Genomic DNA, 14,258 nt, shown 5'->3' on the forward strand with positions numbered 1-14,258 from the left:
ACGGTCCCCAACCATCCAGGGACACACATCAAGGAGCTTCTTGGAAAATGTCTAGGGTGAGTCTGAAGATGTGCATCTTCTCTTCCCACTTTAACATTGTAAATTACAAAAAATGGTATTGGTACTCAGCCATTGCACAAAGTGTGAAGTGGCTCCAAGGCTCCAGAAAAAGTCACTGAGAGTTGTCGATGCTGGAGAGCAGGGCCGGCGCGCCCATTGAGGTCAGGTAGGCGGTGGCCTCAGCCGCGGGGTGCTGGAGGGAGCGCTGGAAAAGGCGCAGGGGGTGGAAGTGTGCGCCACAGAGCTGCAGCCTCCTATCCCTCCTGCCCTGCGCCGCTGCCACCACCAGCTGGGCGCAGCAGCCACGGGCAGGCGTCTGCGGCGGCGCAGGCAACCGAGCGGGAAAGCTCAGAGGCCACCCGCGCACCGTCACAGCCGCCCGCCGCTGCGATCGGGCTGGCGGCGGCACACGCGCTCCTGTGATGATGTCACGTGTGACGTCATCACGCATGCCAGTGCGTGCACGCATATGCGCGCACGTGAGGGCGCCCAGCCGGCCGGCCGTGAGCACCAAAAACCCTGGCGCCGCCCCTGCTGGAGAGCACATGCTTTTCAGCTAGCATTGACAAAGATATTTTCCTGCCTTGTTTAGGCCTCACTCCAGCAATCGTAGCCAAATTTTAGGAGTGGAAGGCGAGAGAATAACATGAGCTTCCTCTGTCTGTAAATTACTCCCATATTTTTGAAGGTGCTTTGGGGGTCTTGACTTGAGGTAGGATCCATTTGTCTAAGGAATGACATTCAGAGTGGGATATCTCATCATTCCTCCTCGCTGGGTGGGTGTTTACGATCATCTCTGAACACTTTTGAGAAATGCTGATGTGTAAAACTCGGAGAGACAGCCTGGGCTGACCAATAAGCTAGTATTCCCCTCCGTACACACATACACACAATTAATTCCCTTTGCAGCAGCAGAATGAATCCTTATGAAGCACTAGCCAATTAGCTGACAGAACTGGGAACTCGTAATTGCTTAAATTTTTAGCTAGACAACAATGCATCTTACAGTATAAATTGTGGTTACTGTTTTCTTACAGTAGGATTGCTTCAAGAAATTATGTGAATGCGTGTATTTGTATATGTAGTGTTAGATATTCATCTGAGCATGCAGAAATTGACACAAAGACACACGGAGTTCAATTCCTTCAATACACGGACAGCAAAAAGCCAGTTCTTGCTTCTCTTACTACCCCATGCATGTCTCCATTACTCATGCACCCATGGGAAGGAGTGTCAGGAAATACATGAAAAATATATTCAAGTTTTAAGAAACAGGCTCGTTCTTAATGAGCTGTTCAGCAACATTAAGCACAAAACAGTTTGGAAGTTAAACGTTAACTCAAGAATCAGCAGGGAGACTAGATCAACTCAGGATTTCGAGTCTCTGCAAATATGATTACGGTGCCTTCTTGCCAAAGGCAGAGGTTAATTTCCAGGGTGAAGGAGGATTAACCATGTACTAATTACTTCTTGCTACACATTGCCTGCTTGCTAATAAGTATGAGTGGTTGTAAATCTATATTTAATACTATGTAAAAGGATTTAATATACTTTTTCTACAATTCAAGAGCTTTTAAAAGTAGGAAATTGAGGTTTTAAAAACAACAGATTAGGGGACTAACTGGAATTTTGTTTAAGCTTGAATTAAATCCACTCTTTTGTTAATCTGAATGTTACATACTCTCTTTGATTTCACTGATCATGAAAAGCTAAACTGTAGAACTGCTGCATGTATGAAGTACAGCACAAACCTGGCTTCCCCCAAATATAGCTTGGTGACTTGAAATTATAAAATCTACTGGCACCTCAAGCAAACTTAATTTACCCTTTTAGGTCTACATAATCCATATGTTGCTGGATTTTTTCTGAGTAATGGCACGGTTTTTCTGATATGTCATAACCCACATGTATGCCCCCACCCCCAGCTACCATCACTACCTACACTAATGCCAGACCAGTATCAAAATCCAATCGCAGTAGGAAAATCTTCTGCTGCCAAAGTAAGGAGGGAACACCCATAATAATGTTTGTTTGGAAAAAAATCTGGGCAGAGGTACACTACAAAGGAACACAGCAGCCAAGCTTTCAAAGAACTAGAAAAATGAAATAAAAGACCAGGTGCATTGATGTACTGGATACAGTGTTGGTCTTAAGGTAGAAGCCCCTTATTTGCCAAGCAGCTCACTTCAGGCCATTCTCTCAAGGCCTAACTATAAAACATTCTCCTCTCATCCTCCCCAGGTCCTCCATGAGGACTTTCAGTTATACATACTTTATAAATTTATTTTTATTCTATGCATGGAACTCAATTCAGATTGGGACTGTAGCACGGGGGAAGAGGAGAATTCCTCTGGAGCTGCTCTTCTGATCTGAAATTGCCCTGAGGAACCGCTATTTGTCCCACTGAGGACTGATGGCTATATACAGGGCTTTTTTTCTGGGAAAAGAGGTGGTGGAACTCAGTGGTGTAGCGTGGGTTACCAGCACCCGGGGCAACTCCCGGCAGGTGGTGGTGCCCCTGGCACCACATGCACAAGCTTTGTGCATGCGTACTCCCAGGACCATGTGATGACATCACTTCCAGGAACTGACATCGTCGTGGAGGGTGTGACCGCCTCCAGGAACGCTCCTGCAATTTGGGCCCGCTCACCTCTCCGGCCCTTACCTGGCAGCAATGTTCCCTCTAACCAGTGCAGTGTTGTGAGCTAGGAATTTACTTTGTGAGCAGCAACTTGCAAGTTTTGTGCATGCCTTTTCCAAAATCAGAATCCATTAGATTAAAAGACTTTTGAATTAGATTGTCTGAGGCACTGGTATAGGGGCAGTATACCACCTGAGCCCAGACCAGGACAATCCAGGCTAGCCTGATCTTAGATCTTGGAAGCTAAGTAGGTGATTCCTCCAGGGTTATTTCGCAGAGGCAGGCAATGGCAAATCACGTCTGCACATCTGTTGCCTTAAAAACCTTGCAGGGTTGCTATTTATTTTATTTTGTTTGAACTATTTATAGTCAACAGAATGGGGCATTCAATAAACAATACAACAGGGGGTTGCAGAAATTTGAAAACCATGTTAAGAATGAAAAAACCTAACTTCCTTAACATTTATACCAGGGTAATAATGTGGGGCAAGCTTGATGGGGCGGGGGATTCAGCTTGAGTTTCAGGAGCTGGAAGTAGACACCCTCAACCTCGACCCTCTCCAGGTGCCAGCCCCCAAATCTTCAGGAATTTCCCTACCTGGAGCTGGTAACCCTAGACAAGTGTGAAGCACACAAGTCAGCTGAGGCCAGGGCGCACCATGTAGCTGACTGCTTGCCCATGCTCAGCCGCCTGCCCACCACTGCTGCTGCCTCCAGCTCCCGGCACTGGGACAGAGAGGCTGCTCGGCAGTCCCGGCGGAGAGGCCACGCAGACACCTGCCCACCCACCACCGGCGCCACCTCCAGCTCCTGGTGCCAAGAGGTGCCGGAAGTGCATTCCACCCATTCTGGCAGGAAAAAAGCCCTGCTATATATAAACCCCCTCTCTACCTGCACCATGGTGATGATTTGAATGGACTTCACCTTGGAATTGAGTTCTGAGGGGAGAAATCACAAGGCACATCTGACTGAAATTCCCAACAGCAGGCCCCCAGACAGGGCTTTTTTTCAGCAGGAAAGTGGTGGAACGGAGTTCCAGCACCTCTTGAAAATGGTCACATGGCCGGTGGCCCTGCCCCCTGATCTCCAGACAGAGGGGAGTTTAGATCGCGCTCCGTGCAGTGGCGCTCCGGCCCTGTGACCATTTTCGCCAAGGGCAATTTAAATTTTAAAAAACTCCCCCCTTGTTCCAGCTGACCCAAAGTGACATCATTGTGCGGTCCTGAGTTCCATCACTGAGTTCCACCACCTCTTTTTCCAGAAAAAAAGCCCTGCCCCCAGAGATGTGAGGATAATGTTACAGATTGTTATGCCCACAGCCTAGCCTACTACAGAAATGTTATGAAGATAATAGGAAGGAAGGAACCCACATACACTGTACTGAGGTGTATGAAAGATGGATGGGATACAAGCTCGATAAATAAATAAAAAGTATATGAAATGGCAAAGCAGAAGGAGGGTATAGATTTACTGGCGTTTTCAAGAGCTGTGGAATTTGAGCGATTCTCTGACAGAACATCCATCTTCCAGAGCAGAAAGTAAATTAAAAAAACATGAAAAATAAAATACTTTTTTAAAAAGTTTGTAAAATGACTACCTAGAATGGGAATGTTTTGTATCACTTGCTACAGGTACAATCCAATAGGGATCATTGGGGGTAGTGGTGGACTGACTGGGAGAAAAGAGGACCTTAATTTTCCCATCAACAAGAACACTAATGTGTTGAATCCTTCCTCACCCGTGGAAGATTTTTCCTCTTCCTGCTGCCAGCCTCGCCTGCTTTAAAGAACTTCCATTCGGTCAGTGTAACAGGTAAAGTTGTGTCTTTCGCCAGCTTCCCACGCAAGCAAATCCGAGCGCTCTTTAGCTCCAGGGTTTTGCGATGAAGGAAATGTGGTTTGGGGGGAAGCTAAACAAAACAAAATGAAGACAAAGAATGAAAGTTTTACTATGAAATTGATTCCAACACACCTCATCAAGACACCCAAATCAAAGAGTTTTGCTAAAGGGGGGCAATTACTACAAATTATATAAAAGATCTGTGCTATATTTGGAAAAGTATATGCTGCCTCCCCAGAGACCTGCTTGATGTGCTCAAAGTGATCAGATCTCCCACCATATACTTGAGAACCTTAAAAAAGCATCCACCTGGAGAGGGGTCTTGACCTGCATTGGCACCATGGTGCTGGGGCAGCATGGTTAAACGTCTCTCCCACGCCATTTCCTTGATAAACAACCACCTTCCTGAGCCCAGCTACTATAAGCCCTGTAGGGAAAAAGATTATACAATATGGGTGCCTGTCTTTTTTCCCTACTGGGTTTAATCACAGCTTAGATAAGGAGGGATTTGTATCAGAGAAGGGCATGGCGGGGGCGGAGATATCATCCACACACCTCACACCATGTCCTAATACAAATCCCCATGGTGGCTTTTTAAAGCTGAAGTACAATCTGAGCTATCTGATCACAGATCCCTATGTAACATGTAGTTTGGTCATGAGTTGTCACACACATGCAACATCAAGGGATGACTTGCACATGTGAAATCACTGCCACAGATCAAGTACCACGGACTGACTCTTCATATCTCTGCATCATTTTTCACCTAAAGCAGTTCACATATTCAGCTGAATGTATATGCATGTGGTGAACGTATCCCCTCTGACGGAGATTTCTGTAGGACAAAACCTGATCCCTGTAAAGCAGGCCCTGAGCTCAGTACTAGGAGAGGATGTTGGGTAGAGAGAGAGAGACCGTGCCCTCACTTTGGGTGGCTTGTAGGTGTTTCGGGAGGGAGGCAGCTTCCAAGCAGATGGGATCCTCCACAGTGGCTTCACTTTAATATCTTCATATAGATTCTCCTTAGCAGGATCTAGAGGAAAGAAGTTTTGTGAAAGAGAAGGTCGGAACAACCACCTAACCACACACATTTGCAAAGAAAAGCCCAAATTAGGGTAGCATCTACCCAACTTTAAATGAGGAAGCAAAATATCAGTGTGCACTGAATATCCCCACACTCTTCCTCTCAATCACCTGCTTCCCAGAAAAAAATAGCATTTGCTCACCAGAGACTCAGTTCACCAGAAATGACTATAAAGTTAGTATGGATGACTTCCAGAGCTAGAAAGATGGCAGAGCAACTTCATCCGAGTGACTAGCATCATTCTTTTTCTCTAAACGTACCAATAATGTCCTCATAGAGGTTGTCCTCTGACTGTGTGCAATACAGGTGGACCCCTGTGGTGCCATTCAATTCTTCGTGGAGTTTTTGGTACTCCATGGCAGCTATCCTGTTTCGGTAGCCTTGAATGTCTTCAAATTCAAAGGACTTTCTGAAAAGGAAACAGAAGGTTGTCTCAGTATCAGAGATATCTTACATACAGAGGAAGAACATGGCACAGTCTATCTATTCACTGCCTAGTGTTCACTAGCTGAAACTTTCAAAGATCTTCTCTCCGACCCACCCTATTTTTGCAACCTTTAAGAAAAGGTTACATTATAGATAGGTTCTGCCTTTGATTTTCACCAACCTGGTAGTGCAAAGACAAAGTAAGAAAATTAACCACCCCAAATTGTTAAAGCTCATTTCACTTTGATCTATTTTCCCCCTAATGTAAGGCATAAAAAACAATTTTTAAATTCCACAGCATGAATATGGAGAACAGAAGTCGAAGTTCCAGCTCCTTTCATTCTCATACCCTTAACTCAAAGCCCACATTCCAAGGCTAAACTACATACAGGAGTTCACATCTAAAACAGAAAGGGAGAGGAAGAAGGTCTACTTTGTAATAAAAATGGGGTACCCAGCTGAGGAGATATAAATTTTGGCTCCTCCCCTCACTCCCTTCTGTCACTTTATGTATTTTCCTCCTAGCCTGGCTCTGATATGAGAAGTGCGCTGGATTGGAGGAATAATGCTGGAGACAACAAAGCAATGAGATGGAGGTGGGTGGGCAACTTTTGCCCTTGAACTCAGTTTTTTCTTTTAAAGAATCAGGTTCCTCCTCTGGTTTTAGATATAGAAAGATGGATACATATTTAAATTCACATGGATCACTTCCCACACTTCTAGTTCACCAGGCATCTGTGCATATCAGGTGCATTATGGGCAACATTGGGTAAAAAAAAAAATCTACAAGCAGTCCATGCATTTCCTTTGCTTTCAGGGTTTCCAGACCACTCAAGTTCTGTGTTTACCTGGGTTTTCAATTCACAGCTAGAAGATCTTCACACTCTATTGCTTTCTTCCACCAGCAGGTGAAGACTTTTTTATTTTATTTATTTATATTATTTACTTCATTTGTACCATGCCTTTCTCCCCAGTGGGGCCCTAAACTGGCTTACATCATTCCTCCATTTTGTTCTCACAACAACCCTGTTAGGTAAATTAGGCAGAGAGTGCGTAACTGGCCCAAAATCAGCCAGCAAGTTTCCACAGCAGAGTAGAGATTTGTAGCTGGGTCTCTCAGATCCTAGTCTGAAATGTTAACCACAACATTATGGCATACCCCCAAGAACTTTTACTTGCCCTCTTTCCTCTTCTCGTTGTTGTGTGTTTATTGATTTTATACTATTTTGAATGTCTTAATTTAAATTGTTTTAAAATGTTGCTTTAATTTTTTTAACGTTTTCCACTTTGGAGACAATTTGGATAAAAAGATGGCATAGAAATGTTTTAAATAAATATATAAATAAATACAGGGGAAGCAACTGTTCACCCATTCAGCAGAAACTTCACATTACTCTCATTCTGCAGACACTCCTATCACTTAGTATTGGCTAATATGTATAAAACTCTTCATGGCCTTGTTCCATCATATCCATGGGGCCATCCATCTCCTTGTGCTCCACCAGAGTAACTTCGCTCACCTGAAAAGGGGCCTTCTGCAGGTGCCACCTTGCACATGGGCAAAATCAACAGCTGCCCAGACATATGCATTCTCTGTGGTGGGTGACCCCCAATTTATGGAATGGCCTACCTGAAGAGATTAGAATATCTCCCACTCTCCTGGCTTTCTGTAAACAATGCAAAACTGAATTATTCAAGAGGGCTTTTACTTGGGAGGGCTGTAGTATAAGGAAGGGGTCTCAAAGAGATGTACTAGTAAAAGATACGAGTAACTATTGACTTTACTATTATTGCTGTAAGTATGAGCCTATTGGGTAGTTCCTATGTTGTTTAATGTTAGCCTTAGAATTGCTTATACTCTGTTTCAGCATTTCTTCAACTCTGTATTAGATTTCTGCTGGTTTTAAAGATTTGCAAGTTTGCATTGTGTATTCACAATCTGTCTTGAGTCTCAGTGAGAAAGGCAGACTATAAATAAATAAATAACCTCCAACAAGTGCTCAAATGGCTAAAGTTGTAACAAAATCACCAGGTCTCATAAACCCACACTTCCTGGGAAGAGGGGTGGGTCCTGACTCTGACATCATAGGCAGCTTCAAAGGCACTTGGAGTGTCACCCAAACTGAGCTGGATTACAAGAGTGAGCTCAAGGGTGTCTGGGGTTGGGGCTTGTTCCTACTGCACTCCTCTTAGGAGGTTCTGCATGACTAGAGGTTGAAGCTTAACATCTTCATGATAATTTTCACTCAGAGGGAGAACACCACTTGGCACACTGTTGAGTAATGTGTGGACCTCTGGTTAGGAAGATCTGATGCCTGCATTTACCAACAAATCAGATTATTTGTGCTTTTTAAAAATTAAAAAAATGCAACATTATAACCCAAATAAGGAAGTAAAATCTGAATTCTGCAAGCGAGAGACATTATACAAATTAGTTCATTTTGCAAACACTTTCATAATAATAATAACAATAATAACATTCGATTTATATACTGCCCTCCAGGACAACTTATATACTGCCCTTCATACCTATCTTTACAACAAATATGATGTTCCTTTAAAATATAATAAAGTACAAGGAAGTCTACCTTTTCAAAGAGCTGAATTCTATTTCAATATCAAATTTATACAGAATTATAGAGCACAGGCACTTTGCCCACAGCATTGCAGTGACCAAAAGGCAGGAAAACAAAGATGATACAGGACAAAACTTTCTTTATTCTCATACTCTAGGTTATTTATTTAGTCAAAAATGACTAAGTTAATGAAAAAAGGTGGCATTTTCTGTGCAGTCTTTCAGATAGCCTGACAAAGTTTGAATGGGGAAAGACTGAGACAACTCTATAATTATCTATCATAGGAAAATGTAGCAGATTTCCATATACCAAATCTTTCTCCAAGGCAGACATACGTAGAGAGAAATCACACTGGCACTCACCTTTTGGATCTGGCCCGGAGGCCTCTGCTGGCCACTTTCTGTTCAGGGTTATGGGAGGTTGTTGCGGGGCAGCCACCATTACACTGGTGTTCAGGTGGCTTCTGTTCAACATGGCTTCCATTAGGGCAGTCTGCATGGTAACGGAAAGTCCTTCGTGGTTTGGGTACTGGGTTAATGGCTGGTGACTGCCCCTCCTGGCCTTCAGCGTCACAGTATATATTCTCCAAGCTCTTTGTTGGCACACCATTCAGCTCTTTCTCTGTTGAGCCACAACTTTCCCTTTTCCTTTTCAAGTCCAGTGCTCCTTTGCCAGGGGTAAGGGCTTCTATCTCTTTCCACAAGTCCCGGGAGGTGTAGAAGTTCCCGGGGGGTAGCCTCTCACCTTCCCAGTCCTCATTGTCCTCTTCTTCACTTATCACACCATTGGAGAGTGGCTTAGCCACAAGGCTGTCTGAAACATCACCCTCTTGGAGTCTCTCCTCCTCCTCCTCAGTCACAGAGCAAAGATGAGAGTTTTCCCGGAAATCTAAGCCAAGACTCTTAACATTTAGTAAACCTTCTACCTTCCTGCCATGCTCAAGACCAACTGGCTGATCCTTGCAGTCATGGCCATACTTGACCCCAAAGTCTTTGGGTTTTTGCCTTTGCTCCTGGCAATTACCTTTTGTCCGACCCTCCCATTGAGAGATCTTCTGTTTTATGTTCCGACAGTGACTACGAGACAGAGTTTGCACAGCTGAACGGGAAAAGCTGGCATCTACACTCCCTGTGGGGTGCATGGCAGGCAAACTTTATCCACTACAGCTCCATCACAGCCTGCTGCCCAACCACTTACAGAGTGTCTGTGATTTGAAATTCCAAATCAATTGCTGGTTGATCTCCAATCAAATCTGGTTTGTAGAATGAACCAACTCCTGTTCTGAAAAGTGAAATGCATCCTGATGCCAACCTGAAAAAGAAGAAATATAAACCATGTATCAGAAAGGGTGCAAGACATCAAAATCTACAATTTAAAAAACCCAGATACTCTGACGGAATGTTACGTTTTGATGGACTGCCATCAAATGTGGCAGTGAAATTACTTGTGAAATTATTTTTATTTTGTGAACTGCCTCAAACATTCTGGTGGAGAGGTAGTATAAAAATATTTAAACAAACAGTTTGGGACCAGGATTCTCACAGGACTCCCTCCTACCATTTGAACCTACACAGGAACTGAGAGGTTCTGTGGAGACCCTGCTTCAAGTTTCCTCACTTTCAAAGCAGAGGGCCCTTGAAGGTGAGGTGGCCTATGACAGGGTTTTCTCAATACTCAATGCTCGGAATTTTAGACTCCAGGCCCAAACCATTCAGTTTTCCCCATGTTTTTAGATAATTTTTTGGTAATTATTATATGTTTGTTTTGTTATATGTTGATCGGTTTGAGATGTTATAGGCTGGTTTTATTGATTTTACCCATTACGCTGTACAGTGGTTTGTTTTATTTTTTAACTGTTTCTGAATTTATTGTTATTGTGCTTTTATGTGGATATTGTCTGGAATATTGTCTATTGTCTCAGAAGTCCATGGCTGAGAGGAGAGGGTAGAAATCTTATAACTAAATAAATAAATAAATGAATGAATCTAACTACTCTAACAAGAATGAGAAAGAGCAGACAGTATACTCAAGCTTGTACCAGAGACTGGCTTTGTGTGAGTCACCTCTCATTTCCACTTCTTCAAACACAGAAACTTAGCACTCAGGTGAAACAAAATCATATACAGCACCATTCATATTCATAATACTTAACACTGAAGTAGGCCATGATTATTCATATTTTAGAGGTAGGAGAAAATAGTGAAACATATATTCCCCTCAGGGAGTCTATGGCTGAGTAGAGATTTAAATCCAGGGATCCTATGACCAAGTCCACCATTCTCTCTGTTGGACCACAATGTCTCCTTTAATAAACGCCACATAAACAAAGTCACTTTAGAAAATTTAGTTATTCGGTTAACAAAAGCAAGTGGTATCCTGCTAAGCCAACACAGATATTTACAAGGTGGGGGGAAAGTAGATGAAATAGTTTTACAAGTGCTACCACCATTAGATTTTGGAAATTCCAACAGAACCAACAAACTCTTCAACTACTGCCAATGGGCCACTAGTCTCAAAATTGATTGTGCTAGAAGCAAGAAGTGCTATGCAGTGGATATGGAATGCTCTTACTGTTAAAATGCCACCACAATGACAGTTCTAGAGGCTCTTTTGTTGAGTAACATTCAGAACATTTATTGAAAACAATTAGCAATAGCAAGGTCCCCCAAGGCCATGCTTGGAGCTGATACTGCCTTCATTTCACAAACAGGAAAACAGGGTGAGACAATGATGCAAGCCACCCACAGCCACTGCAGGCAGAGGTAATGGAGACAAAGCTTGAACCCAAATGGGATGTCTCAAGTACTTATGTTCACCCCACACCCTACTCTGTGCAATGCTGTGCTTTCCCATTAGTGGGACATCTGGGTGCAAGTATCTTCCCAAACCCGGCATCCCTTCAGAGTCCACCACAGCTACAAGGGCAGTTATTCTGCACATTGTCAAAGATGCTTTGAGGCTCCTTCAGGTAGGGAATCTTCAGAAAGAACAAGTTTTCTACAGCTCACCTACTGGCACCAACACCTTTGTCACTGCCTCCAGGACTGCCCTACCATTACTGCTGGGAAAAAACTGTCTGCCCCACAACAACCACAACAGGCAGATCTTTCTAACACCATCAGACAGCTCAGGTTCAGGATGCTACAATGGTTCATGCTAAGCAAAATTACTGCCATGTACAGAAACAATAAGCAATTGCAGCATTCACAAGCTGCACAAACTAGGAACAAACATATTCATGCTGCCAGTCACAAAAGATGTCAGACTTTTAGGATTGAAAAGGGACTTGTAAGGGGAATAAGCAAAGGCTGAAGTGAGACACTTCCGAACTTTCTTCTGCAATCACTAGGGTTAGAAAATAGTATAAATGCAAGCTGAGATAAAGATCTTAAAACAAGACCCCTGAATAGCTGATTAAGGACACTCCAGGGTTAATTTAGTCTTGACCAAGCACAGCAGCATCAGAGTGGGAACCCTCCAGTCAGTGTAAACATTCTTTGCCCTGTAATTTACTTATAGTTTCCTATATGCACCCGCATTATTTACTTCCCCTGCACACATCCCAGTGTAACTAGCATTACACTCCACAGCCGCCTCACATCGTTCAGGAGGCAGAGCCTCTCTCTGTCACACTGCTATGTTTCCTGATACAGATGGGGTTCCCTTCCTGCCAGGGCTTTCTGGGACTCCTCCTCAGCTCTATTTTTTTATTTTATTTTATTTATTTCACATTTCTATTCCGCCCTCCCCACGACTGGGCTCAGGGCAGATCACAACCCATTAAAATACAATAAAATTCCATTTCCATAAAACATTTAAAAACATCATTAAAATAAAAACACAATCCCATAAATAGGCCTGCCTTAAAACATTCCATCACCACCACCCCGTCTACACAGTCTTGATTAGCAGCAGCAGCAGGGCCCCTCCTCAAAGTAACAGGCTGGCATGGAGTGATAATGCACCCATGAGAGCAGCTGTTGACATCCCTGAAGGCTATGAAGGCTGGGCGGCTATGACATAGAGGAATTAGGACAACCTTTAGCTCACTCGTGAATGCTACAAACATTCTCCCATGCCCGCCATAGACATTGAGCAGACCCTGTACCCCTTTCATTTGCTGCTATGATACTGCACATCTTTTTCTATCCTTTCAAACCTAGATGGTGTCACCTTTACACCAAAGACATAAAAGTTGTTGGCTAAGTCACACACTCAGCAAAACCATATGGTCTTCCTGTTACCGTATAGAGGTGGGCACAAATCCAATTACGACCCAAAAAACCACACGAGCCAGGCCAGTTCGTGGTTTGTGAGCCACGGATTGTGGAAGCTCCTTTCTATGAACTTCCCCGAACTTGTTACTGGTTTGGGTTCGTTTAGGTCATATTGGGAAACGGACAGTTTAAATGGCCATTTCCCCAAGGAATGGCCATTTCTCCGCCCCTGCGCAGGCCCTGCCACCGGCAAGTCCCTTTAAACTATCAGCTGGCAGGCAGCGAGGGGGGATCCCCCTGCCACCTGCCAGCTGATAGTTTAAAGGGACCTGCTGCTTGCAAGGCAGGAAAGGGCCCTTTAAACTGTTAAATGCCCCTTTCCCTGCCACTGCTAAGCAGCTGGAAAGGGATATTTAAACCCCACGAACTGGTTCGTAACTGGCCCCAGTTCTGTGCCAGTTCGTGGTTTTTTGGTTCGTCAAAATCCACGAACCACAAACCTCATGGTTCGTTTTTTTTTTAATTTGTGCCCATATCTATCACTGCACAGAGCAAAGAGGGGATGTCATATGAATGAGTGTTTCCCTCTATAAACTGCATGTCAAAAACTAGTAGACCAGGGACAATATAAACTCTTCTTGACTGCTAGTTTCTTCTTATTTTTTTGGAGGATACTTTTTTAAAAAATCATACTCCAGAGTCTGAAATTGTACAGTACAGAAAAAACTCTATTGTGGTTTGGCTTTACAAACAAGAACAGCCCTGCTGGATCAATCAGACCAGGGGTCCTCCTAGTCCAGGATCCTGTCTCACACATTGGCCAACCAGTTACTCTGGAGAGCCAGTAATAGGGCATAGAAACCGAGGACTACCCATGATGTTGCCCCCTGGCACTGGCATTTGGAGGTTTACTGCCTCTGAATGTGGAGGTATCTTTTAGTCACCATGGCCAGTAGCCACCGATACACCTATCCTTCATGAATATGGCAAGTCCCCTTTTAAAGCCATTTATTTCTGTAGCCATCACTACATCCTCTGACAGTGAATTCCACATTTTAATCACTTGTTCAATAAAGAATTGTTTCCCTTTGTCCGTCCTGAATCTACTACTCATGAATATCATTAGAAGTACTTCCGTTCTAGGATTTTGGGAAAGAAAGTTTCTTCTGCCTACTCTCTCTATCTTGTGCATAATTTTATAAATCTCTATCAAGGTCCCCTTTAAGTGATCTCTTTTCTGTACTGAAAAGTCCCAAACTCTTCAGTCTTTTCTCAAAGGAAAGGTACTCTAGCCCTTTAATCACCTTGAGTGCTCTCTTCTGTACTTTTCCCAGCTCTGCAAGTCCTTTTAGAGATACAGTGACCAGAACTGCGCACAGAATTCCAAATGAGGCCACACCAGGGGTATTATAATA

At 43.6% G+C, this 14,258-nt stretch overlaps 1 protein-coding gene across 1 annotated transcript in view; it reads right to left on the reverse strand.

Annotated features, from left to right (window-relative positions):
- DENND2C (DENN domain containing 2C) overlaps positions 1-14,258 on the reverse strand; it is a 77,533-nt gene that overhangs the window by 34,903 nt on the left and 28,372 nt on the right. Inside the window, exons 2-5 of the mRNA XM_054981468.1 lie at positions 8,989-9,937; positions 5,885-6,033; positions 5,467-5,573; positions 4,440-4,610 (exon numbers count right to left, since the gene is read on the reverse strand). Of these exons, the coding sequence (XP_054837443.1) occupies positions 4,440-4,610; positions 5,467-5,573; positions 5,885-6,033; positions 8,989-9,767 (1,206 nt within the window). The 5' untranslated portion in view covers positions 9,768-9,937. The remainder of the gene's footprint in view (positions 1-4,439; positions 4,611-5,466; positions 5,574-5,884; positions 6,034-8,988; positions 9,938-14,258) is intronic.

This window comes from Eublepharis macularius, chromosome 5, assembly GCF_028583425.1.
Source record: "Eublepharis macularius isolate TG4126 chromosome 5, MPM_Emac_v1.0, whole genome shotgun sequence".
NCBI classification, from domain to species: Eukaryota; Metazoa; Chordata; class Lepidosauria; order Squamata; family Eublepharidae; genus Eublepharis; species Eublepharis macularius.